At 43.6% G+C, this 27,495-nt stretch overlaps 1 protein-coding gene across 5 annotated transcripts in view; it reads left to right on the forward strand.

Moving 5' to 3' along the window:
* CTNNBL1 (catenin beta like 1) overlaps positions 1 to 27,495 on the forward strand; it is a 161,378-nt gene that overhangs the window by 114,177 nt on the left and 19,706 nt on the right. For all 5 annotated transcript variants that reach the window (XM_038572282.1, XM_038572285.1, XM_038572281.1 and 2 more), the window contains 2 exons: positions 18,363 to 18,460; positions 20,527 to 20,607. In XM_038572282.1, coding sequence (XP_038428210.1) covers positions 18,363 to 18,460; positions 20,527 to 20,607 — 179 coding nt within the window. The remainder of the gene's footprint in view (positions 1 to 18,362; positions 18,461 to 20,526; positions 20,608 to 27,495) is intronic.

Genomic DNA, 27,495 nt, shown 5'->3' on the forward strand with positions numbered 1-27,495 from the left:
GTGTTCAACAGCATTCCTAGCCTCTACCCAGTAGATGCTGTAGCACCCCTCATGTCACCAGCACACACATAAAAATTGCAGAATGTTTCAGACAATAGAATCTTCCTTTCACCCCACCCCTCCATTGAGAACCTTTAAAATAGAGAAAGAGAAGAATTTTGTAGATTTTGAGAGCTGAGAGGACAGCTCAGAAAAGACAGTTGGGGAAACTGGAGTTGGAGGTCCCAGAAAGGAACAGTGAATGTCATTCTGATTATTACTGTGCTTATGAATATCATGTTGGAGAATGAAATGCTTCCCTGTCCCTGCGTCAATGTGTGTCCCACTCCTATCACACATAGTTTCTAGGAGCTACCTGGGTGATGTCAGAGGCCTGCTCAGGGTGTCTCACTGAGCAGGGAAGATCACATGGCTGGGCTGAGGGTTTTCCTGGAATACCGCGACCAGCAAGGACCCACTGCTGATGATTTGCTGCCATGCCCAGTATCTGCCAGAGGCTGCTCATCATTCCCATTTACCAAATATTTATAATGAAGCAGGCTAGGGAATTCTTTCCTTGGGAATGCATCTTGGGTTCCACAGTGGTAAACAAGTAGGATTTGTTTCACGGAAATTACTTTGAAGTCAATTTTTGCGAGAAACCATCTGTTAATATAAAGCAAAGGTACATTGGCAATTCAGTTTGTAGCTTTGTTCAAAATGGGCTGTTTGTTTATTTCTCACAACTCAGTTTGCTAAGAAGTACCCTGCAAATTTGGGTGCTAGTAAATTTAGTTCACCATTAGGAAAGGCAGATTTGGAGGACAGAAAGAAAGCTGGACTTGGGGGTCAGATTAGTTTCTCACTAGCTCTGAGAACTTGGGTAAGGCACAGAACCCTGGTGGGCCTTATTTTTCTCATCTTTAAATTGGGGAGAATAATTCACTCCAGGGTTATCATGAATATTAAGTGAGAAAGAGCATCTAAAGCACCTAGCATGGGAACTTGACTCATAATAAATGTTTTTTCCTCTTGAGAAAGACTTTTAGGAGAAGCATGTAGACCTTTCAGGCCCTTCACTATTTGAACTGTAAAATGGTTGTACTGGGTGTGTGTGAGATAGTGAGGGTGGCAGGCTACTTTGTCTATTTGCCAGTTGGTGATGATAGCCTCTTAGTAAACGAAAGCATGGAGTCATTGTTCACAAGTGCAGTGTTTCTTAGGATTAACCAGCTTCCTTTATCTTCTCCCTATTATGAGTCTCTTCCCTGTTAGAATATGATTGGATAGCATATTCACAGAGATCACCACATGTTTCTGCAGTGGTTTTGTGTGTGCAAGATTGGAGAACAGTTTAGTTCGTTAGCCTCAAACTGGAAATGAAAGTACTGTGTTAGTGTGGCACTGAGATGCTTCTGTCCTCTCGCTCTGCTGTGTTACTGGCTGATGGAAGAAGGTTAAAAAGTCAGACTTCAAGAAAATGAACATAAGGCCACCTTGGGTCTGAAAGCAGGGTTTTCTGGTTTCTGTGGAAATCAGCCAAAGCCCTGGAGTCTGGAGGAAGAGTGTGCAGGGCTCAGCAGCTGGAAGGAGGGCCTGGCTGCTAACTGTGGGAAGAATGGGAGGAGGAGCCCACGGCTGTTTGAAGAGCACTAAGGCAGGCCTGGAGAACCAGATGAAAGGAGTGAAGAGCTAGGTTTAGATCATTCCCTGAAGGCCCTGGAAACAGGCTCTTCTTTTTCTTTCTTTCTTTCTTCCTTCCTTTCTTTTTTTTTTTTTTTCTTTTCTAAACTGATTTCTCATCTAAAGCAGGCATCCAGGTATGGCTTTCAGAGTGTGAGAACACTGCCCTTGCTTTGGGGCTGTGATGATCAGCTGTGCTTTGCCTTGGCAGGTGAATACTTGGAAAGTGGGAATTGGAATGGTGGAGAGATCGTGGAGAGGGGAGAAGGTGGGGGAATTCTGGCACCATGGCTTAGGCCCAGGTATATCCAAACCCAGGTAGTCAAGAACCTGCCTGGATTGTGCTGTGCCTTCCTTGACTTTCAGGACCATCTAAGAATACAGTAAGCTAACTAACCATTGTAAAAGACTCTTAAAAAAAAAAAAAAATCACACTACACATATTTAGGAGGATTGTCTCATTTTAGGATCTAAAGGTGGTTTTTTTTTTCTTTTCTTTTTTGGTTGGGTGTGGGTAGGGTGATGGTAACTATATAATGTCCTTTTCAAACCCCAAGAGAGCTTCTAGGCCACAGAATCCATTTATATTAAGTAGAATACCCCTAAAGGTGATATACTACGGAAAAATAAGCTGTAACCAGCTGCACCTGACATCCAGCTGTCTTCATCACTAGAAGTATAAGTCTGGGGAGTCAGAAACCCTGAGTCTTGACCATCATCTCATAACAGTTATTCAAAATACTGCCGGTTGTGGGGGGTGCTGCTAACCCAGGTATTGGTGGGAACGCAGAGAGGAAACAGGTCTTGAAACCCCAGGCATTTATTTCTGTCATTACAAGGATGAGGATTTAATTACTAATAATTAAAAAAACAAAAACATGTTAGTGCTTACAGCCAGGTTTTCTGGAATATAGTAGAAAAGTGTTTAAACCCTTTGAAAGGAGCACATGAGTGGCTCAATTGGTTAAGTGTTTGTCTTCGGCTTCCCGTCATGATCTCAGGGTCCTGGGATCCAGCCCCATGTCTGGCTCTGGGCTCAGCAGGGATTCGGCTTCTCCCTCTGCCACTCCCCCTGCTTGTGTGCCTGCTTGCTCGTGCGCGGGCTCTCTCTCTCTCTCTCTGTCAAATAAAGAAAATCTTTAAAAATAATGATAATAAACTCTTCGAGACAAAGAGGTGAAAAAAAAAGGGAATGTACCTTCTTAGTAGTAGTTACTCCTGGTTCTAGGACTTTCCCCACTGGGATGTGTGGTTAGTTCCAAAAACGAGTGAAACTGTATACTCAGCTTTCTTGGAGTAAATACCTGACCTCTAGGCATACACTGTCTCTTTGGACTTTCTAGAAAACAACTTACCAGGCTAGTTTTATCAGGTAGGAAATGCAGTTGATTACTAGTAACAGACTGGAAATAACAGCGACTTAAGTAAAATAGATCAAATAGAGGTTTATTTTTCTCTCACATAAAACAAGTCCAGACGTCAGGCCTGGCCTGGCAGCTTTAAGATGTCATCAGGAACCCAGGTTCCTTCTGTCATTCTGTTCTGCCATCCTTCTCAGAGGGCCAGGGATATTTGTTTGCTTATTAATGTGCCCCAAGCACACATAGATAAATGTGCCTGGCTTCTATTTTCAAAATTGTCTCATGGTCTCAATCGTGCCTGGAGTTCCAGATACTGTGTCTATATTCCAAACAGCACCAAAGCAAAAAGGGGAGGGGGCAGGGCAGAAGGGGACATGTCCCCTCCTACAAGTTCCAAATACACTTTTGTTGTAAATCTTGACCCAAAGTGAGTCACATGGCCATACCTGGCTATAAGGGAAGCTATAGTTTGTTTTTCTGCCTTTGTTTTTTTTAAGCTGGGTAAATTACCACATATATATGGGTTCTATTAGTAAGGAATCAGAGAAAATGGGTGGATAACTGGCAGGATGCTGCCAGTTGGCATAGAATATCTCTCTTCAGTAGAGTTTGTCCAAGCCTTCTCAGAGTTCCTAAAGTCCCTGGTGGCCATTCTTCATGGTGTCCACCAGAACAAGCATCATTTCCCAACCCCCACTGCTGCCACTAGAGTGATGGGGTGGCTTCACTGACAAAGCACATTGTCTGAGCCATTGAAAACTTATAGGTCGGAGTCCTTTCCACCAGAGATGGTTGGGTATGCACATAGCAGGCACTTAAAGCTTCATGGACCTCTCTTTCAACCCATCTGAGATATGGGCCTTCCCTGATACAGGAACACTTGACCTAGGGAGCTTCATGCTTTCAGCTCAAACCCTGAGAGGGAATGTTAGTTACCAGCTACCACATCATTCTGTTCTTTTCACTCTAAGCCCTTGGAGAATAGTTGTATAGCAGAAAGAAGTATTTTTTGAGCATATATATCCCTTTCTTGCTGCAAGGCATATTTTCCCACAGTTTCAAGGCTGTAAATTAGTTAAGCTAGCACTTAAACACTTTTTTAAATCCATAGTGGTGCTCAAACTCTGAAAGGAGGGGGAAAATCCCATGGGAAAGAGAAAATAAATCAACCAAAAGCAACACCTATCATATTGCTTTGCAGTCAGTAGGTGATTAGGCAGTGTTTGTGGAATCTCATCGCAACTGAAAAATGAGAATACTGAATTAATTTTGGCTATATTTCAGGTTAAATGGGTTTCAGTGGGCCTATTTCAATGGAAAATGCATTCAAAATTTCAAACAACAGACATATTAAAAAGTACTTTTGGAAAAATAACCTTTAGGAATCTCATCATTTATATTCCAAGTACTCATCTCTCACTTTTTTTCTTGCCTTCTTCCCAATGTATTCTTAACAAAAATTTTCAAACATACAGAAAAGTTGAAAGAATTGTACAGTAAATGCTCACATACCTACCACCTAGATTCCACAGTTAACATTTTACTCTATTTGCTTTGGCACTTCTGTGCCATCTCTCTCATCTGTCCATTTTATTTTTTGATGCAGAAAGGAGGTTGCAGATATCAGTATGCTTCACCTTGAACGCATCAGGAGTATTAGCCTAGGAGTAGGCTAATAGACTAGAGTTCAATTTTAAAAAATAAAATAAAAGCACATAGAGTGAAATGTACACATCTCAAGTGCACTTTGGCAGATTTGGACAAATACATATTCTGTTAAGATCCAAATGTTCTCACTACCCAGAAAGTTCCCTCATGCCCTTCCCTAGTCAAGTCCCTCCCCTATCTCACAAAGGCATCCACTGTTCTGAGGTATTCACCATGTCTTAGGTGAACTGCATCTAGAACCTCATGTCTGTGGACTCAGGGAATGAATATTCCTTGGGGATAAAGCTTTCACTGAACATACTCTTTTTGAGATTTACCCATGTTGAGTGTATCAGTACTTTTACTCTTTTTTGTTTCTGAGTAGTATTCCATTGCATGGGCATATTTTTCCATTTTGTTGACAAGCTATCTTAGACTTTTGACCATCCTGAGTAGAGCTGCCATGAACATTGTTTTTGTGGACTGTTTTGTGTACAAGTCTTTTTTGTGGTCATGTATTTTCATTGCCTCTTGAGTAATATCTAAGAGTGGAATTGCTGGGGCACTTAGTTGTTCACATCTCTTTTTGATAAGTAGAATCTTGTAATTCAATTTAGGGAAGACTTTAAATTTTTTTTTTTTTAAGATTTTATTTATTTACTCATGAGAGACACAGAGAGAGAGAGAGAGGCAGAGACACAGGCAGAGGGAGAAGCAGGCTCCATGCAGGGAGCCTGACGTGGGACTCAATCCCTGTTCTCCAGGATCACACCCTAGGCTGAAGGCAGGTGCTAAACCTCTGAGCCACCCGGGCTGCCCAAGACCTTACTTACATATCATCCAGGCCATTTCTCTCCTTTACAGACAAGGATACTGAGACCCAGAGAGTAGATGGACAAGAGACCTATTCAGAGCCAAATAAGAGATTGGACTAGAAATCCCTGTCTCTTAATGCTTTTCTGGTATTCTTTATGTCATACTTTCGTTCTTCCCCTGAGAAGGGGGCAAGGAAACTGGGCTGCTTTCTGAAAGATCATTAACTATTCTGGTTTTTGCTCAGGGAGAAGTAACTGTTAGATATACCCAAATGCAGTATATTGTGTTTGTTTCCTAAGTTTCTATAGTAATCTGCATCTGGTCCTGCTTCTCCTCCAGTGTAAATTTAGTAAATCTTCCAGAAAGATCATTCTGGAACACAAATCTGATCATACTGCTTATTCTCCATCATGCGATCTGTAGGTGTTATGGGATAAAGTCCTGCCTCTTTAATTGAGTGTGCAAGGTTCTTGTTTGCTTCTGTGGCTTCCTCTTATACCCCATCACCCACCCACTGCAGCCTTTCCTACCTTGTATTCTTACCTCCATGCCTTTTAGCCTCTTGTGCTTTGTCTAGAATGATGTTCCTCCTTTGTCTCTCTGATAAATTCCTCGTTCTTCAGAGGAGACTGAAAATTCCCTGATTCATCCACACCCTCTCAAGGAATCAGTTATTCCCTTTTTTATGCATATGTATCTCTGACAGCTGACTCTTAAGCCATGGTGTTCTCTTCGGATGTCACATTCAGTATTAGTTGAATCTGCTAGCGCAAGACAAGATGCTGAAGGTATAGAGATGAATAAGATACGGGCTCTACTTTTGAGGAGTTTGCCATCTATTGTGGAAATTCATACAGCAGAGTGGTTTCAGTATGACATCCTTAGGACTTGTGTGGCCAGCAGTATAGGAGTGCTCACCTCCCTACAGCCTTCCAGGCATCAAGTGTTTTGAAAATTTCATTTGATGACTCTACCTTATGACTTTATCTACAATACTAGTGAGATTGAATGCTTTTTAAATACGCTTATGGGTTATTTTTAACTCATGAGGAAGATAATCAAGTTTTATTATAGTGGAACTAATTAGGTCATTTCCTGGCTGTGAAACCCTGGGAGGCAAGCTTCTTTTCCTGGCTGAGTCTTTAGTTTCTTATCTACAAAATGGGGAGAATAATAAACATGTTTGAAAGGATTGTTGTGAGAATTAAATGAAGTAATACATGCAGAGTACATAGAGGCAGGCACATAGTAGGTTTATAATAAATAGTCCCTCTTTAAGTCCCTAATCACTAGCCCAGTGCCTACCACATATTCAGGATGTTTATGAAGAACAGGAATAAATGCATTTTGTATATGTGTTTAAAGGGCTATATATAGATGCTAACACAGATCCATCTGTCTTGAGAAGAGTGATTTGACTTGCATCAATATTCAACTGGAGTGGCTGAGCACATATGCGTGACTCTTCTCGGGTTACCACATCCCCTGCTTAGCAGATGTCCATTATAATGGAATGTAAAAAAGGAAAAAAATACTAATAAAGGCAGAGGAGTGTAATGTTATGGCTTGATTTGACAGGGCCTCCTGCTACTTCAGCTGCTAGTGCTGGGCATGAAGCAGATTCATCTGTATTCCAGCACACCGCTGCTGAAGTCAAGATCGGTTTAATTAGGGTATTTTAAACATCCTGTTTGCATCTAGAATCTTACCAGAAAGTAAGATATCTGTCCATCCAGGGGAGTTCAGGGGCAGGTGGGCAGCAAGGACAGGGAGTAAGACAAAGATGGTTTTAATTTTAGAAATGAGAGAATACTTCTGTATGATCTCCTTAAGACAAAAGAGCTAATGGCCTTAGATGTTCCATGGAAACAAAGGCAGCCCTGTCGCATGGCCTTGAATTTTAAAGTGGCCCTGCAAGATCTTGCCAAGGCATGAGACTGATGGTTGAAGTACAGGGACCATTTCCATCCTAAGAATAGAGCTGTGCCTGACCCATATCTTTCTTAACCATTTGGGCTGCTGGAAGACGTTGTAGGCTCTGAAGCTGGGTGGGTGTCAGAGGGGCCCTGAATTAATTGTCCAAACAGCCAGGCTGGGCCAGTATTTAAGTGCCAGGCCATCAGGACACTGATCAGGGTACACTTTCCATAGTCCAGCATTTGTGTTTATCCATGATGTACCCTCCTCCCCCACCTTTCCAGCCTCATCACCTTTCATCCTCCCCTTCCCTTTACTACTCGGATCTTCTCCTGGTTCTTTGTTCATACCCCATGTATTCCAGCTGAATTCCTTTGGTTCATGCTTGTCCATCTGCTTGGAGATCCCTTGTTCCCATTGCCCTTCCCTGTTCAAGGCTCTTCATGCTTTGTTCTCTTCTCCCAGGCTCAGGTCACGTGGCATCTTGCCACCAGTCTTCCCAGACATCTGGCTAAGAGAGTATTTGCCTTCTCAGTTTCTGCCTCTTTCTCATTTCTCATTCAGTACTACTTCCTGTTGAGTAATTTTAGACATGATGGACTACAAGTACCTGGAGGGCCTATTCAGTGTCTGAATGTCTTTGTCCGCAAACACTGTATCTTATACATTGTAGGGTTCTACTTTATGAATGAATGAATGAATGAATGAATCTGTGTCCGTCCCTATGTCTAAGACCCCTGGAGGCTGCCTCCTGGGGTGCAGTTCAGCTTGCTAGTGCCTCCATTCCTTTTGGTGGCCTTATGGAAACAAAACCTCAAGAGGTACAAGCAGGACACCTCTGACACCTAGAGGCCCTTATCTAGTACAGAAAGATAGGGAAGTGGTTTGGGGATTGTCACTGTGCTCCCTGTCATCTTCTTCCCCTCGTTCCCCATCTCCCACCACAGTCCCTACCTTGGGAGACCTGTTAATGCACTATAGTCCATTTATCCCTGATTTTAAGAGTACATCTAGATCTGTACTGCCAAGAACTAAATGTGCCCATAGAACCCCAAGTCCTGGCCTCTGTCTCTCTACCAACTTTACCACAGAGACCTTGAAGCTATGAGCTCATAGCCGTTCACTTGCCAGTGTAATGCACCCAGCTCTGCATCACTCCTAGGGGTCTCTGAGAAAGATGTTTTCCTTTTGTCTCAATCTGTATAGCCATCCCTACCTATTCCTTCCTTTCTCCTACCCTGTCCCCAACTGAAAGAGAGACCCTTCACACACATGCTGTGCTTAGTCCCTGTGTGCTGGGTTATTGTGTACTCAGTTGAAGCTGTGTAGTTCTTAGCCTTGCTTATAGGATTATGAGTTCCCTTAGGGTGGACTATTTTCTTTCCTCTCTGTAGCCCCAGCACTTGCTGTGTTGCCTGGCACATAGTAGGTACTCAGCAGTTTAAGTAAAGGATAGCTGGTGTATGCACCACTTCATACCCTGTAATTAATTGTCCTGTGGTTACAAGACTCATAAAAGAGAAGATATTTTTCATTTCCTCTACAGATCACATGCTGTGTTTTCAGTTCTACAGCAAGATCAAAAGGCAAGTGATTACCATGGCCGAGTACATTTATTTTTATTAAAAGTTAGGACCATCTCTGCTTCGATATGCTGTGTCCTTCAGCTTACTAGTAAAGAGCCACTGCCTACCTCAGGGCTGTCTGCAGGTCTCCTAGACCTTGTATTATTTGACTTTATAGGCAGTCACACATAAGCACTTTATTTTAATTTATTGTAGGATTAAAGAGTCTGAGTGAAGTTGGCCTTGCTCCATTTTAAGGTTAGAACAAATCTCGAGTTACAGAAAATAACCCTACCATCTGAGGAAGTTGGGCCACCTAAGTTCCTATTTTTCTCAGCATTGGTTAGTGAGGATGGCACAGGCAGCCGAAACACATTCAGTGTCAGGCATACGATCAGGATCAGTAAGGAAGGGGCTAGGTGTTGTCCTACCACAGGAGCATGGGTAAAAGACTCACTTGTGATGTTCCTCTTTAGTACAGCAGATCTCAAATGAATGTCTATTGGGTACTTACTGTGGACTTGTCTTATTTGGTACAGTGGATTTAATAGATGGAAGGGACAGCTCCATTTTACACACAGTAAAACTGAGGCTTAATTAAATAATATGCCCATGGTTTAGTAAGATTCACATCTAAGTCTGTCTGACCCTAAAATTCCACATAAGGTTAATTAATTAATTGTTGGTCTTTCTGGCGGTGCCTGGGTGGCTCAGTCAGTCAAGTGTCTGCCTTTGGCTCAGGTCGCTCAGGTTGTGACGGCTTCCTGCTGAGGGGGAAGTCTGCTTCTCCTTCTCCTTCAGCCTCCCTCCATCCCCTGCAGCTTGTGCTCTCTCTTGCTCTCTCTCTCTCTCTCTCTCTCTCTCTCTCATAAATAAATAAATAAATAAATAAATAAATAAATAAATAAATAAATAAATAAATAAAATTTTGTTAAGAAAATTTGTTGGCCTTTCTAACTCCTAAGTTAGAATTCTTGGTGTACCCAAGTGTCTTTTTTTTTTTTTTTAATTAGATTTTATTTATTTATTTATGAGAGACACACAGAGAGAGGCAGAGACATAGGCAGAGGGAGAGGCAGGCTCCCTACAGGGAGTCTGATGTGGGACTCGATCCCAGGACCCCAGGATCACAACCTGAAGCAAAGGAGACACTCAACCACTGAGCCACCCAGGCACCCCTACCCATGTGTCTTTCTCAGTGGTGGGCCACTAGTAGGCCTGCTTGTTAATGGGCTTATCTATGGATAAATAGCTTTCCTCACAGAGAGAGGAAATCCTCCTGGGAGTTTGACCACCATTTTTTAAGAATGAGGATGGGAAACAGTCCATATCATTCTTTACAAAAGCAGCACACCCTGTAAGACACACTAGTTGGAGTGACTGCCACAGCCTAGTTTGTGCCATTCTAGAAACACTTCTGATCTGGGTATAGTAGATCATAAGCCCATAACCAAGGAGCCATCCCCAAGAGATGGGAACACTCTGAAATTCCATGGAAATGTCACATTTGTGTATATGTTTTGCAAGGGATAGCATGCATAAGGATTCATCAGATTCTCAAAAGTTTCTGTCATGTTTTTTAAAAAAGATAAATTGCAAATCTAGATTCCGGTGGCCCACAACAGTACTTTTGACCTGAAGCAATCACATCCCTTATCAGGGCTATTGTTTCTATACTCAAAATTCCAGAGGAGTTGAACCAAAGATTTCTAATTCTCCTTCCAGCTCTGAAAATAACAGAGCTCTGACTGACTCCAGAGATTCAAAGTTTTAGTTCCCTTGCAGATACCCAGGGCTCTAACCCATTGCTTATCATCCTTGAGAAGCCCTTAAAGAGATTTGAGCTAGGAAAGAGGGGCCAGAACCACTCCTCTAAGCAGTTTCACTAATTAGTATCTGAGGCTGCCAGTTGTCTGACTGCTGAGCCTGGCACTGGGCAGGCAGGGTCTCACACTGACAGTGTTTTGAGACTGGCTCCATAGTACTCCATCAAGACCCCGACCTCCCTACCTAGTGACTTGAAAATGTAGATTTGCTCGACCTTCCCCTCTTGGAAGCTTTGTGAATTCCTTGTGTGTGTTTTGTTCTCCCTGGGTCCTGCCTCAGAGGTTATTCTCTGCAGTGGGAGTCACCACATCCACCCCATCTGCGTTGACAGCTCCATAGCCATCCTTCGCCTCCATTTTATCCTGTCGAAATGACAGAGCCGCTGAGCAGTGCTGGCCAGCAGATAAACCTGTTATCTCCCCTGCTCTCTGTGCCGGCAGCTCTCCTCATCTTCTTGGTGCATGAAAAATTGACACCACCGTGGGCTGAAATCTGTTCCTAGGGAGGCTACATTTATTAGTGGCTAATGAAACTGTGTGTGTGTGTGTGTGTGTGTGTGTGTGTGTGTGTGTAAAACTTGGGGTGGCTAAAGTGTTTTCCTGTCTGTCAGGCACCAGTGACCTACACCCAGCCACAGTACCCAGAGAGAGAAAGACAGAAGGTACTTAGGCAGCTTCAGGGCTCTTGAAATTGACAACTTGTTCTTTACTTAAAATCCCAAATAGGTAAATGCCATTTGTTCTTAGTGTATACCACTGCAATTGATCAAGGTATCTCCTGCTCCAGGCTGGGATGAGCTGTAGAAATGCATGCTAATATGATCCAGTGCCAAAAAAGATGATTATTCTGTATATTACATTTTCCTCTTTGAAAATTACAGTTCCTGGGACACCTTGGTGGCTCAGCGGTTGAGCATCTGCCTTTGGCTCAGGACGTGATCCCAATTTCCGGGATCGAGTCCCGCATCAGCCTCCTTGCATAGAGCCTACTTCTCCTCCTTCTGCCTGTGTCTCTGCCTCTCTTTCCGTGTCTCTCATGAATAAGTAAATAAAATCTTAAAAAAGAAAGAATGAAAGAATGAAAGAAAGAAGGAAGGAAGGAAGGAAGAAGGAAGGAAGGAAGGAAGGAAGGAAGGAAGGAAGGAAGGAAGGAAGGAAGGAAGGAAGGAAGGAAGGAAGGAAGGAAGGAAGGGAGGGAGAGAAAATTACAGTTCCTGATACCCTCACTATTACACTGACACCCTACCCTCCCATCTTGTTCAGGGATAGAGAGAATGTTCTCTTACAGCTGTTTCTGCTCCATCTTAATCAGCAAGCTTAAAAGAGAAATTTCATAAGTTCTGGTTCAGTATTTGCAGAACTGCCTAAAACCCAGTCTTCTTTATTTGGACTCTGGTAGAAATCACTTCTGGAAAGAATAATTCAGTAAAAGAAGAGGAGTTGTTATTCACATCTTATTCCATATGGCCTTTTACTTCATTTTCTCTCATTAAAACTGTTAAAATTTTTCTAAATCCACATTTACATAGTGCCAATCTTTTGGACACAATGAGCCCCACATGAAGCACATTATTCAGGCTTTGAATGGTTTAGTTTCTGGTATCTTTTATCTTTCTTCTTTAAAAGCTTTGGTGATTATCTTTTATATCTAGAAAGCGTATAACAACATAGTAGGAAAGCTTACTGTTTAGGGTCAGGCATCTTGGGTTCTAAGCTCCCACTGCTGGCTGAAGGATGTGACCCTTAAGTAAGTTAATTAACCTCTCTGAACCTTGGATTCTACATTTATAAAAGAGAGATGAGAATGGTACCTTTCTCTTAGCTTAGTAGTAAGGATTCAATGAGAAAATTATATATAGACTCAAATAAGCCTACTGTCATAGATACACAATTGGTGACAGTTATTATTGTACCCTACTTACTTTCAACTAGGAATTCAAAGCTGCTTATAGTGAAACAGTATGGTGATACTAAACCTTAGCTTTGAAAAAGAATTTGTCAAAACACAAATGTCAAACTGAGGAAAATATTTGCAACATATATGACAGAAGGATAATATTCTTAATTTACAGAGAGCTCATAGAAATCAAATTGGCAGTAAGGCCAGGCAGCTCACTCAGAAAGCAATAAAGTGGTCAGTAAACATCAGAAAAGCCGCTTAACCTTGTTCATACTAAGAACAAAAACATGCTAATCAGAAGAAGATCCACTTTTCACCAGCTGGCTGTCATAATTTTTAAGTTGGATAGTATCCAATCTGAGTGAAGATAGGAGAAAACAGATATTCTTTATAATTGTATATAAATTATATATATTGTATAATTGTATATAAATAAATATATTTATATTGTATATAATTTATTTTTATTGTATTTATATTGTATATAATTTATTTATATTGTATATAAATACGTAATTTATATATAATTATATATACAATTATACAGAATAATATATATAATATTCTGATTCCATTCTATGTGTGTGTGAGACACTGAGAGTGGACATAGAATTGGTACAACCTTTTTGTTCAGATAATTTGTCAGTGTCTTTCAATATATTCTATATGAATACCTTTTGACTCACCCAATTCTACTGCTAGTAATTTGCCATAAGGATACAAATGCAGAAGTGTATTCATGCCAGAAAAAAAGCATACATGCCACAATTTGTGTATATAGATGTTTATTGCAGCATTATTTCTTTTCTTTTTTTTTTTTTAAGATTTTATTCATTTATTCATGAGAGACACAGAGAGAGAGAGAGAGAGAGAGAGGCAGAGACATAGGCAGAGGGAGAAGCCGGCTCCAGGCAAGGAGCCTGACATGGGACTCGATCCCAGGACTCCAGGATCATGCCCTGGGCCAAAGGCAGGTGTCAAACCGCTGAGCCACCCAGGGATCCCCAACAGCATTATTTCTAATAGCAAAACCAAAACAAACAACCAAAAACTGGAAACCACCTAAAATACTCATGATGGAGTGGGGCACTAGTTAAATTATGATAAAAAGATCAGTGAAATTCTAGATAGCCATTAGAAAAAGAAGTATGTACTTATGGGGAAAATATATATATAAATATTTTAATATTAAATATAAAAAATATATTTAGATACATTTTAGATATATATTTTTATATATATTTTAGATATATTTATTTTTTTTATTTTTTAGATATATTTAGATATATTTTTTCCCCTGTCCTCTGAGAATGTACACCAAAAGATACCTTGTAGGGTTTTTTTTCCCCCTGGGAGAGAAGAAAAGGTAATGAAAAGAATATAGGAAAAGACAAATATTAATAAATATTTGTTAATAAATATTTGTTAAGTGAATTTTATACCTTTGTGTAGGTATAGTCTGGATTTACCATGTGTATCCATTACTGTTATTTTTTTTTTTTTTAAAGATTTATTTATTTATTTATGATAGACAGAGAGAGAGAGAGAGAGGCAGAGACACAGGCAGAGAGAGAAGCAGGCTCCATGCCGGGAGCCTGACGTGGGAGTCGATCCCGGGACTCCAGGATCGCGCCCTGGGCCAAAGGCAGGCGCTAAACCACTGAGCCACCCAGGGATCCCCCTTTTTTTTAAGATTTTATTTACATATTTGAGAGAGAGAAAAAGAGTGAGTACATACAATGCAAAGCTGGGAAATGCAGAGGAAGAGGGAGAAACAGACTCCCCCACTGAGCAGGGAGCCTGATGCAGGACTCCATCCCAGGACCCTGGGCCTGAGCCAAAGGCAGATGCTTAACCAACTGAACAACCCAGGCACCCCCATTACTTTTTATTTCAAAATCCATTGGTGGATCATGGAGGAAATCACTAATAAGGCGTTAAAAGAGATTGCATCTTATAGTTGAGCTTCCTCATAGCCAAAGCAAAGAGGGAACCCTGATAAGCACAAAAAATTCATCAAGAAAGAGAAACAGGGGATCCCTGGGTGGCTCAGTGGTTTAGCACCTGCCTTTGGCCCAGGGCTTGATCCTGGAGTCCTGGGACCCAGTCCACATCAGGCTCCCTACATGGAGCCTGCTTCTCCCTCTGCCTGTGTCTCTGCCTCTCTTCTCTCTCTCTCTCTCTCTTTCTCTCTCTCTCTCTCTCTCTCTCTCTGTCTCTCATGAATAAATAAATAAAATCTTAAAAAAAAAAAAAGAAAAAGAAGAAGAAAGAGAAACCTTAAGAAGAAGAAGGAGAAGGAGAAGGAGAAGGAGAAAGAAGGAGAAGGAGAAGGAGGAGAAACCTTGGGACGCCTGGGTGGCTCAGTGGTTGAGTGCATGCCTTTGGCCCAGGGCGTGATCCTGGAGTCCCAGGATGGAGTCCCATGCCAGGCTCCCTACAGGGAGGGAGCTTGCTTCTCTTTCTGCCTGTGTCTCTGCCTCTCTCATGAAGGAAGGAAGGAAGGAAGGAAGGAAGGAAGGAAGGAAGGAAGGAAGGAAGGAAGGAAGGAAGGAAGGAAGGAAGGGAGGGAAGGAAAGGAAGGAGAGAGAAACATTTTCCTGATCTTCATATCTAAAAGGACTTTAGTGCCAAGGGTTGGTCTAAACTCAGATTTCATCTTGTGTTTCCCCAGCTTAAAATTCATGGATGGATCCTTGCCATTTTTCTGCATGATCTAGCCTTGCGACCTCCTCCATGTGGATATGACACTCTATCCAAGCTGGCCTTTGCATGTATTGTTCCTTGGCCTGCAATGCTCTCTCCTCTTCTCTACCTAGTAGTCAGCCATAGGTGTTGTTTTGGGGCTTTTTGAAAATTTTCCGTTGTTTGTTACCTCTAGTGGGAATCCTTTAGGTGAGATATTCCTTTCTCTGTGCTCCCCAAGTCCCCTCTGCCTCCCTCGAGGATGGGACTTGTCACACTGCCCTGTAATCGTTGTTTTGTTTCCCCACTAAATAAGGGGCTCCTCAAGGTCAGGGATAATGTGTTGTTTGTTTGGAGGCCCTGAGCACCAAGTGCTTGTCAAGCACAAAAATGGTTGGTGAATGATTGAGTATTCTGAAGTTTGAGTTCTGCCTCTTTCACCAGTTAGACCAGTCACTTGGCTCTTCCCCCTGTCTATTCAATGAGAGATTTGGCTCAGATAATCTATGAGAACTCTCGCTAATTTCTTTTTCTTCTGTGGTTGTCAGATTGTCCTGTATACAGGTGGAGATTGTTGCCAGTTGTTATTGCTGAGTTATTTCAAATTTTCAGAACTGAGCTGTTAGAATTCACTGCATTGATTATGGCCTGTCCCACACTGCTCACCGGCTGAAGAGATCAGAGCCTAAGATTGTAGAACTGATTATGTCCCCTACTCTGCCTTTGTCTCTTCTCCTTGGCATGCACAGAGGTCAGAGGGCTTTCCCTGACATGTGCCTCCAAAAATGGCCTTTGCTTGTTCTACTTTCTTACCCTGAGTGGAGCTGTTGGGTTCACTATCCTTACCCTGGGTTCCATGACATTTTTTGCTTTCCTGTGAAGACAGGTCCTGTTCTGTCCACTCTCCCACTTTCTGCTCTCACCCCATCTTACTCCCTGTTCTCTGCCCCCTTCACTTTGTTCAAGATGTTGATTGTACCACCTCAGTCTCAGCTTCACACAGATTATTGGGGTGAACCTGGAGCATTGTTTTGGGACCAGAGATGGATATACCAACAAAAAAAAGCAGGCTGAAATCCCTGCCTTTGAGTAGCTGATATTTTAATTGAAGGGAGATCATGAACTAACTAAACAAATAAATAAATAAAACAATGTTTTAGAAGGTAATCATGCTGAAGAGAAAAATAAAGCCAAGATTTGGAACTAGGCAATGTCAGGGTGGGTTTTTCTCTTTTAATGGGGGCAAGGAAGAGCCTCATAGAGAAAATGATAGCTGAGTAAAACTGAGCATGAAGATGGAGCCAGGCAGGTAAGCTGATGAAGAGTATCTTAGGTGGCAAAAACAAGTACAGAGGCCCCAGACCATGAGCTTGCCTGACGTTAGAAACAGCATTTAGTCTGAGTGAGTCGGGGAGCCCACAGAATATTTTAAACAGAGAAATGATGGGATCTGACTTTGGGTTCTAATCTAAAGGATCATTCTGACTGCTCTTAGAGATTAGACCAGAGAGGGCAAGGGCAGAAACAGAGACCCACTAGTAGGCTGTTGAATATTTCAAGCAAGAGATGATGGTGGTGTGGACCTGAGTAGCTGCAGTGAAGGCAGCAGGAAGAAGTGGGATTCTGGGCATAATTTGAAGGTAAAGCTGACAAGGTTTCCTGTGGGACATATGAAAAAGGACAGAATAAGAGACATCTCCTTTTTCAGCCTGAGGAACTAGAGAACCTGATGGCCATTAACCAGGTGGAAAAGACTGGGGAAGGGGTTTGAGGAGGAAGATGAGGAGCTAGATTTGGGACACGTTCAGTTTAAACGACCTATTGACAACCACGTGGAGAGAGCAGGTAGAAAGGTGAACACTCGAGTCTTTGCTCAAAGAACAGGACTGACCCATAGACCCAAGTTTGGGAACCGTCAGCATGTAGATGGTTTTTATAGTTGTGGGACTAGTTTCTGGCTTCCCAGAAAGATGAGTGTAGATAGACGGTAGGGTGCCAGGCTACTGCCAGCAGTGGGGGACTAGGGACATGAAGAGGCAGGGAATGCATCTGACACAGTGAGAGAGAAACACCTGTCTGCTATGGTGGTGCATGCTTACCGGTGGCTTTAATTAATTGGTGACTTTCTGAGAACTCAAGGGAGGTTTGACATGTGAAGATGTTCGTCAGTCACTTTTCAAATAGAATATTTGTTGCCCACACTGTGGGCATTATTTCAAAATAAACTTCACTCTGCCATTTCTCCATGACTAGACTTTCACCGCTTCCTTTTCAAGGTCATTATTCTTGATTTTTAAAAATTCTTTTTAAAGAAAAGAATCTCTTCACAGCTAAAGCCTATAATATACCCTTCAATTACCCTCTTCTTCCCAAGGTAGAAAAATAGTAGTTCATAATAGAAGCCTGGGGGTTATTTGAACTCGAAAAGCATTGTTACCATTTTGAAGTACTTACTGGCCAGCTGCTTTCAAACTTGAAGGAGTTTTAGCTGTACCAGAATGGAAGTGATAACCCTGGCACCCTATCGTGTCTCTTACTTAATTCTGGGATTTTTACCTGGGGAAATGATGAGGTGATTTGAGAATATGATTGAAGACACCTTGTTTGTTCATTATGTACTCATCTCAGAGCTGACATTCATGCTCTGTTTGCAGGTTATTTCTATAAATGGGGCAGTAGTTTAAGGTTCTGTTGTGGACAATAAAAATCAGTTAATTCCAGGCAGACAAGAAGTTCTAACTTAGTTTTGATTCACTCACTCAAGTTGTCCTTGAGGATATCACCCCTTTTGAATACGTTTCTTGTGCAGCATGTGAAGATCAGGTTTCGAATGACACAATTTAAGTTCTTGTCTTATTAATCAATAGCAGCAGTCAGGGAAGGCCTACTTATTCCTCTTCCAATAGAACCAGACCAGGCTTGAAGAGAGGTAATAATTACCGCTCTGATCACAGCATGTTCCCTTTTCTCCTTCCCAACCCAGAGCATGTCTGTTCGATCCTGGCCTCCCTCCTGCGGAACCTGAGAGGGCAGCAGCGAACCCGGCTTCTGAATAAATTCACTGAAAATGACAGTGAGAAGGTGGGTGTGCGTGCTGTGCGGTAAGGCTGGGGCTGGGAGGGGGGGCGGCGGTGCTCTTCATGATGCAATCCAGGAGGTGCTGAGCTGAGCACCCCTGCCCTAAAATATCTGCCGGCATGGCTTTGGGTCTCAGGTTTTTCTGGTGATCCTGCCTCTCTTCTCCACATACATCCTTCTGGGAGAAGTAGCACCTTAGGGCAGCAGCAACTAGTATCTTAGGGAGATTTTTAGACCCAATGAGAGTGGGATGAACTTGGATTTGGGTCGGAGGTTGCACAGCATGGCAAAGTGATCAGGAACTGTAGGCTTTGGATTCAGATAGCTGAATTTGAACCTGGTTTTGCTCTTTTCAACATGTGTGCCACATTGAGCCTCGTTTTCCCTGTCTTTGAAATGGACACATTAATTCCCATATCGAAGAGTCAAAGAGGGGGAGACTAAATGAGGCCTTCCTAGGTGGCAGCGATGGAAGATACTGGTGTGAACATAAGATTCTGTGAACTTGTCCTCAGTGGCCCAGGGGATAGGGAATGATCACGTGAATGAGATTAGATGCATCGTTCACATTGTGATTTAGCAGGCCAAACCATAAGAGTTTTAACAGTAACAAGAGCCACCATGTATTTAATAATTCCTGTGGATTGATAGACTCAGCAGATTCTTTTCGTTGTTGCATGTATTCTCCCAGCACCGTGGGGTTTACCTTCTGTATGGCTTTTGTCCACATTTGCAGATGAGGAAACTGAAGCTTGGAGACATTATGTCACTTGTCCATGATCACAGTCTACCATAGTCACGCCACCCTCATGAGTTAGCTCATTCTAGATGAATAAAATCAAGGACCAAAGCCCCTTTTATGACTTACCATGATTTCTTTCCTTCCCATGTCCAAGGTAAGGCTGAAAGCTCGTCATCCTATGGAGAGAGGTTTATGACTATCTCTCTGAGCTTGCGTCAGAGCTTTTTTCCAGCCTCACTAAGCAGCATAGCACAGGGAAGAGGCTGTCATGAGGTTAGGCACAGAGCACCTTAGCAGTTGTGTCACCCTGCTGACATTTAACATCTGTGCTTCAGTTTCATCTTTAAAATTAAGGTCACTATCTTTCCTGCCTACATTCTCAGATTTTTTATTAAGGTATAAGGAAATAATAGACATGAAAATACTCCATTAAAAAAAAAAAAAACTCCATAAACTGAAATATGTAAGATTGTAAGATCTTGGGGTCATCATTGTTATCCAGAGAGGGTTTGGGCACAGTCCTCCTGGACTCTCAAGCCGTGTTGAAGCACCATCTGCTGTTAACCACTATAAGCTCTTGAGTAAATACCAGGGTTGCCAAGAGCCGTGATGGTGCCAACCTAGTAAAGAGATAGTTTAGAAGTCTAGGCTGGTTTCACAGTATTTGTTCAGTCTTTGGAAGTCTTAGGGAAAATGAAACTTTTTCAAACCCACCAAATGTTCCTCAGGCCATGTTTGAAGTATGACTTTTGCTAACTTGAAAACTGATTTTTAAGTTATTGGTGAGCAGAAGTCAGGGCCTTTTTTTAAGTTGCTGAAAGAGTTTTTTTCCTGTACTCTCTTCTGACTCGAAAGCAACTAAAGAGATTTTACTCAGACCTTTTTAAAAAAAAGATCAGCTCTGGGGTAGGATCTGAACATGAAAGGTTTCAGTTCGAAAAAAGAAATTTCTATAAAGTTCTAAGTGAATACCAAGTATGTAACTTCAAGCTCCTTCTCTTTGCAAGAAGGGACTTGAATTTTTATTTATTTATTTGCTTTCAACAACTCAAAATCACAGGAGCCCTAGAAGGGCTGGGAATGCAGCGTCCTTTGGGAAATAGGCCCATGTTCACACCACACCCAACCCAGGTGTTGGGTTGTTCTGCCCCAGCTCTTCAACCTATTCCTTCCGTGTTCCTTAAGCAGAGCTCATCCCTGATGTTAGAAGTGGGAGAGTGGGTCTCCTATTGTAAAGAGTGACAGTGAGATGAATGGGAGCCCCACTGTTCTCTTGCCTTGGTATTCTTTTTCCTTCTCACTCATGTCTGAAATATCTCTCTTTCAGGTTGACAGACTGATGGAGTTGCATTTTAAGTATCTGGACGCAATGCAGGTGGCGGACAAGAAGATTGAAGGGGAAAAACATGTACGTATCCCTGCCTATCTTCTGCTGGCTATTGACTTGCGTTCCATTTGGGTCCCTTTGTACCTTCTCTGTGCCCACAGGACAGGCCAAGGGTACAGGTGTCGTCTACCCTCCCGTGCCACCTAACCTGTTGTTAGAGCACAGCAGGTAACAGTCTGCCAGTGGTTATACCTGCTCTTCTAACAGCAGTGCAAGTTATTAAAGAGGGAGGATGTGTTGGGTTGATCCCTGTCTGGCCCCGGGGGTTTGGGGGACAGCACCAGTACCCCTGACATGAGCTGCTCTCAGAAAATCTGGCCAAGTGCAGTGCTGTGACTTGGTACCACGTTGGCAGAGATAGCAGAGTCCATATTGGTTCACACTCCTGCTGGCTTCTGCAGCCATAAGGGAAGCACCGAGGGAGAGGGTGATCACAGGGCATGAGGACTAGAAGGAATGTTCGAGGTCTCTCATTGACGGATGTAAAACTGGAGACCCAGAGAAATGCTTAGATGCATTGCAGCAAAGCCTGCATGTCAGGTTTCAGAGGACTACCCGAACTGCTTCTGCTCGTGGCTGCTGAGGGAGACGAAACCTGTCAGGTTTTTTTTTCGAGGAGCTGTGCTTGTGGTGCTGGTGTCCTGCCTTCTGTACTTTCCACCTGCTTCCATTTTGTTCTCTGCCATCTCTGGCCTCTACCCTTCTCACTTATCACCTTCATCAGGACAAGCATTCATGTTGTTTAACGTCCAGTCTGTATTCTCATCCCCATAAGACATTCCTCAGTCTTTGGTCACATTGCCGAAGGATCCTTTCCTTGCTTTTTTTCAAAGTCGATAATAGACTTCATTTTCTTTGTGATCTTTATCGACTATATCACTCCATTCTTTTTTCGTTCTTGCCTTAAAGATGCACTGGAGGCTTTTGACCCTCATCAGTGGGAGAGCCGGTTCCAGCACCTGCTTGCATCTGGCTCTGTCAGAGCAGTGAAGCTATGGGGTGGGGCCACGTGCACAGGGAGCGACACTAGCATCTGCCCTCAGGCCAGGCGAGAGCCCAGAGCCTGGGAAGAGAGAGTGACCCTGGGGTCTGTGTCTTGCTTCTCTTCACCCCTTCGTATCCACCCCTCCCCTTTCACAAGCTATACCTTCATTTATGAATGCTGGTGGACAGGTAGCTGTGGTTACTGTTCTCGTTATTTCCCTCCACCTAGTAAGTCCTCAGATGTTTGTTGATTGATTGAATTGACTGACTGGGACATTCTTCATTTATACAGTGATACTCCTACCAGATGAAAGACAGAGACTCGGGCAGCCCCAATGGCTCAGCGGTTTAGTGCCGCCTTCAGCCCAGGGCGTGATCCTGGAGATCTGGGATTGAGTCCCACGTTGGGCTCCCTGCATGGAGCCTGCTTCTCCCTCTGCCTGTGTCTCTGCCTCTCTATCTCTTTCTCTGTGTGTCTTTCATGAATAAATAAGTAAATAAATCTTTAGAGGAAAAGAAAAGAAAGGGAAGGGAAGAGAAGGGAAGGGAAGGGAAGGGAAGGGGGAAAGGGAAAGGGAAAAGGAAAGGAAAGAAAAGAAAAGAAAAAGCAGAGACTCTGCATTCTGAGGCTGGACTTCAGATGCTACCATGTGGCAAACCCATTTCTTTTGTTCTACTCTCCCGCCCCCTTTATTTTATTCTTTGACAGGGTTTCCTTTTCCATCTTTTCTTCCCTTTACAGTAACTTGTGTGTGCTGGACACTTAGTGCCTATTTAAGTCCCAGAGTAATGTCTTCTTTCTCTCTTCATCTGAATGATAATTAGAAAGAAATTGAAATTTCCTGAGACTTTTGTAGGGAACTGGCCACAAGACAGAACTCCAGCTCTGACAGAGGACCTGTGTTGCCTGCTGGAGATTTTCAGGGATAGGAAGAGCACTTGGGAGTTGAGGGAACCTAATAATTTTAAGCAGGTACCATCTCTTGGTCACTGTGTGGCCATGGCTTGTCACCAGGCTTCATGTAGCCAGTTTCTTAGCTATAACATGGTTTCAGCAAAGGTGATCTCTCAGGTGATCCCTTCAACTTAATGTTGTCTCTCAGGTTCAAGTGTACATCCTTTGGTAACCCTGCCAGCTTTAGCAGTGGGGTGGATTAAAGTGCAGTGAGGGGTTGATCAGAGGAACAGCAACCTCCAAGAAAAGGTTAGGTGAGTGGGGAGTCACAAATCCCTGGATTTGGATTCCAGCTCTGCCATGTCCTAGCTCTGAGACCTTGGACAAATGAGCTGATCTCTAAACTTTGTCTCATGTGTAAAATGGAAATAACACTTCCTTTTTGGGGTTGTTATAAAGACAAAGTGTAAAGCATACTGCTGCTGCTGCTTGGCGCTCCTAGCTTCCTTTGTCGTTCTTGTACAGCTTTTAAGCTAGCCAGGCAGCCCTTCTCCTGAGGGTATCCTCCTTGCCATCTGTCCCAGAAGGAGTCCCCCTAACAGACCAGAGTGTTGGCACCATCATAGACTTCATTTGAGGGGAAGCTGGAGTAGACGTTTTTCTGATGGAGACCAAGTAAGCTGTTGGGCGTGAGGGAGCAGCTTGCATGTGGCTGTTAGGAAACTTGGCCCGCTTCCCACAAGATTATCTATTATCAGCACTGAAGAGGGTGTGAAATTGATTAGCACTGACGGAGAGTAATGGCCGCAGCCACTCTTCCCCCAGCCTTCACAGAGCTGCTGTGTGCCCTGGGCACCAGGGCTCCTGCCATTCCCCGACAAACATCTGTCTCCTTGATGCCAAGGCCATTTTGCTGGGCACTGGCAAACATTCCAAGGCCATTAGTGCTCAGCAGCCTCAGTGTTGCTCAGAGAGACAGGGCGGGGGGGGGGGGGGGGGGGGTGAGGGATGCATTTATGAGCCGTGCTCTCTGCCAGCACTTGGGCTCCGTCCTGGCAGATGCAGCCGCCTGGCAGGTGTAAAGTGACTCAGAACAAAACGACCTCTTTTTCACCTCTCCTTCATGCACTCTTCTCTCTTAAGTCATAAACAATTTGTGCCTCACCCCACCTCATCTCCATTAAACTTGGATGTCCTACACCCATTGGGAACTCAGCAAATATTTGTTGACTCGAATGAATGCTTATTTCTCAGGCTTTTGATGACATTGACTGTCAGATCAGTAATGAATAAATATCTCCCACACTTCCACACTTCACCAAGCCTGCAACAGAAAACACCCTAGATAACAGGGTCAGATACTGACCCAGGTAATGGGGAGTCAGGTATTGACAGTTTTAGTGTTTCAGAGCCCCTATCTTCCCCGCACACTTCAGACTTCCATGGGTACAATGCAAATGGCCCCGGTTCACAATTGACCAAGATTCACTGGAGAGAATCCAGTCATTTGGCAAATGTTTCTCAGGCGCCTGCTCTATGCGAGGCACTGGGCCAGCCGCTGGCAGGGGGTGAGAGTTAGAAGTGCCTGTGGAAGAAGGGGCCCAGGAGCTGCTGACAAGGGCTAGAGGCAACCAGGAAGCAGGGAGCAGTTGACTGTGCCCGGGGCACCCTCAGCAGTTTCTTACATGAGGCAAGGTTCAAGCCACACGTTAAAAGATAGAAATGCATCAGGCATTTCTAACTGAAGAGGAGCAGGAGCAAAGGAGGAGCGAGTGGGAAGTTAAAACCCCAGGAGCAGAGGGTGAGAAGGGGAACATGGGCTTTAGAGCCCGGCTTCTTTCTGCTGACTATGGACAGATAGCTTAAGTTATCTTATTTTCTTTTTCAGTGTGTTTTCTTTCTAAGATGCATGTCCCAACCTGTGTACTTTGGGGAATCACAAAAGGAGGGATTTGGTGAAATAACACCTGAAGGCTGTTTCACAGGGCTTGGCACATAGCTCATGGCTGGAGAACCTTTCATTGTCTCTTTAAGGACTCTGCACCCCATCACCCTTACATACACACATACTTTCTAACTCCCCTAGTACTGCAACATTATACAGGATCTGAGCTCCCTATTTCCTTAGCGTCCTCTCCAGCCACTGTGCACTCCTTCCTGCTTTAGCACTTTTGCATTTGCTTCTCCCCACTGTCCTGGCTCTTCTCATGCCGGTGCTTCCCTCCACCTTCAGGTCTCAGCCTAAATGTCACTTCCTCAGAGTTTTCAGTGATCACCATATGTAAGGTGGTGTCACCCCCATCTCCAAGGCCCCTTCATAACCTCTAAGTATTTGTTTGTTTACTGTCTGTCTCTGGGGCTGTGATCTCTCTTGTTCATCATTTTCTCAGCACTTATATAGTGACCGATATGCACTAAAGGAAGGACCATCACTCATGAGATGAAATTAATATTTGTCCCTGGGTATTAAGGAAAATTGAACGTCCCAGGTTTTTTCTACATTATTCCTTAACTCTCATTTTTAATCTCTTTTTTGTTTGCTCTATGATTAGCCCCATCATCAAAAATACCTAAGGACATCTCTGTAGATTCTGTGGCCTACCTGTGGCAGTGTTCACCAAGGTAAAACACTCCTATTTAGAAGAGTCTACAGGACAAGCTGATAAGTTCTACACACATTTGGTTTGAATCACATTACTGCAGTAATCTGTGACCGTCAAAGACTCCCACATCTGGGGCAATGGCCCACTGCTTTCATATTGTGTTCAGTGACTGTTCGATTCCAGAGCCACAGTGTATCTGGACATGCCCTCGGGGCTCCTGGTTAACTAGATTTGACCTGAACTTTTAAAGGGTGTGTAATTCTTAGACTCTTCTAGTGAGCAGCAATTCTCCGTGATCTGTAAATATCCAGGATGCTTGTCTCAGCAGATTTCACCTAACTTCCCAAACAACATCAAGCCCAGAAAACACCAAGGTCCCTATTATTGGGAAGATGTCCTGACTTCTCATTGGTTCCTTCTGGCTTCTCTTGGTTAAATGTACAGAGATGCCTGGCTTCTGACCGTCAGAAGTGAGACATAATTATATAGGTACTGGCAGGGATTTTAAAAGAGGGAGGAGAGCCTTGCAGAGAGGTTTCCCTTTTTTAGTTCCTGGGAAAATTATACTCAGCAGGTTTATTCAATAAAGTGTTCTTACCACATACTTTGCACTGTAATGACTTACAAATTGCATGCTAATTTTGCCACAGTTAAATCATTCTAGGCTTTATCCTGGAAAGAGAAAGATGGACTCCTTGTAATGAAACAGTATCCACAGGACTTGATGTCTGAAACAGACTTGGTCTATTTCCTTAGCATTTGAAACTCATTTGAAGATATGTACAGAAGGGGGTGGAGCACAGGAATGGATGCATGGGGTATGTGATCCCAAAGCACTGGGTAAGGATGTAGACAGGAGACTGCCATTGATTCCTCTGCTAACTATGCTGGAGGCTTCTGAGACATGCTTAAAGAAGAAAGAATCTTGTTGAGAGTTCCTTCCAGCTGTTCTTTAAACCAGTAGTTGCCATACTTTCCCTGTCCAAGAATTTGCCAGAACACAGCTGACAGCCTGTAGAAGCCAGTTATGGTGGAGGAGGGTATGTCCTGGTGCTTTTTCCTCTCCCTGAGACACCCTGCCTGCCCCCTTCCCAATTGATCATCCTTTCTGCCAGTGGAGGAGTCAGAGGGGCTCAGTTCTGGTCTTGTGCCTTTGCCACTTACCTTGCAGTGTGGTCCTGCGTGCTCTGGCTTTTCTCATCTTCCCTGCCCTCCTGTTTTAGAGGGGTTCCTAGACCCTCTGCTACTGTCTTCATGGGCTTGCTGCAGGCCTGGTAAGATCAGGGCTATGCACTGGCAACTCCCAAGCATCTACAGGCTCTCATAGCCCCTCCCACAGGACATCACCTAGACTTTTTAGACTCAGTGAGTCCAAAGCCACATCTGTGGCCCTAACCCCTTCCCATCATACCAGGGCCAGTCACCAGTTTCACCAGGTCAGAAACCTGGGCAGCATCCTTTTCTTCCTTTCTTTCCTGCTCCCACCACACATGCACCTAATAGGTTTTACCTCTGACCTCTGTGTAGCCTCTTCACATTCCCCTGTCCTCACTACCACTACATACACTCCAGCAGCCAGCGTCTTTTCTTTTTATATGAGTGTAACATGTTCCTCACTAACTAGTTTCCCTGTCCCTAGGTTTGTCCTCTCCAAATCCATTTCCTACACAGTAACCAGAGATTTTTCTAAGCTGAAAATGCACTTATGCCACTCCCCTACCCAAACCCAGTACATACTGGCTCTGTATTACCTGCAGGATAGATATGCTTTGAATTTCTTCCAGGCCTTGCCAGGCTCTCCCACTCAGGCCCCCCCGCCTGCACCACCCTGCCCCCCAGCTGCATCCCTCACCACTCCTCTCCTTGTGATGTGCAAAAGCCGCTCTGTGGCACCTGAGCCTTCTTAACCTTTCTCTCCTGGAGCCTTCTAGGAGAAGGCCCATTGCTGTTTACCCAGAATACCTGTCTGTGCCATCTTTCCCACAACCGTCTCCTATAGCTAGCTAATTCTTCTGTATCCTCAAGAGCTTTGGCAGAAAAGTCAGTAGATGCATGTTGAATATGTACCATGTGCCAAGTGTGCTGCTTAGGATTACTGTGCCAGTTCCTGCAGAAAGCCTCCCCTGCCCTCCCCCCACCCCCTGCCGTGTCTCCCAGGAGCTCCCTGTGCGCTGCAGCCTGCACAGCATAGACCCAAATCTTGCCTCTGCTTCAGTTTCCTCGTCAGGAAAAGGAGGAGAATAATAATGCCTATCTTGAAGGGTTTCAGGGAAGATGAAATAGATTAATATATAGAAATCACTTAGAATAGTTTCTGGCACAAGGAAGTATGCCATAAGTGGTAGCTATTATTGAAAGTGTTTTTGGCCTGTATACTTGTCTCTCCCTCTAAAGCTGAGTCTCCACAAGCAGAGGCTGATCTTCCTT

Source organism: Canis lupus, chromosome 24 (assembly GCF_011100685.1).
Source record: "Canis lupus familiaris isolate Mischka breed German Shepherd chromosome 24, alternate assembly UU_Cfam_GSD_1.0, whole genome shotgun sequence".
NCBI lineage: Eukaryota > Metazoa > Chordata > Mammalia > Carnivora > Canidae > Canis > Canis lupus.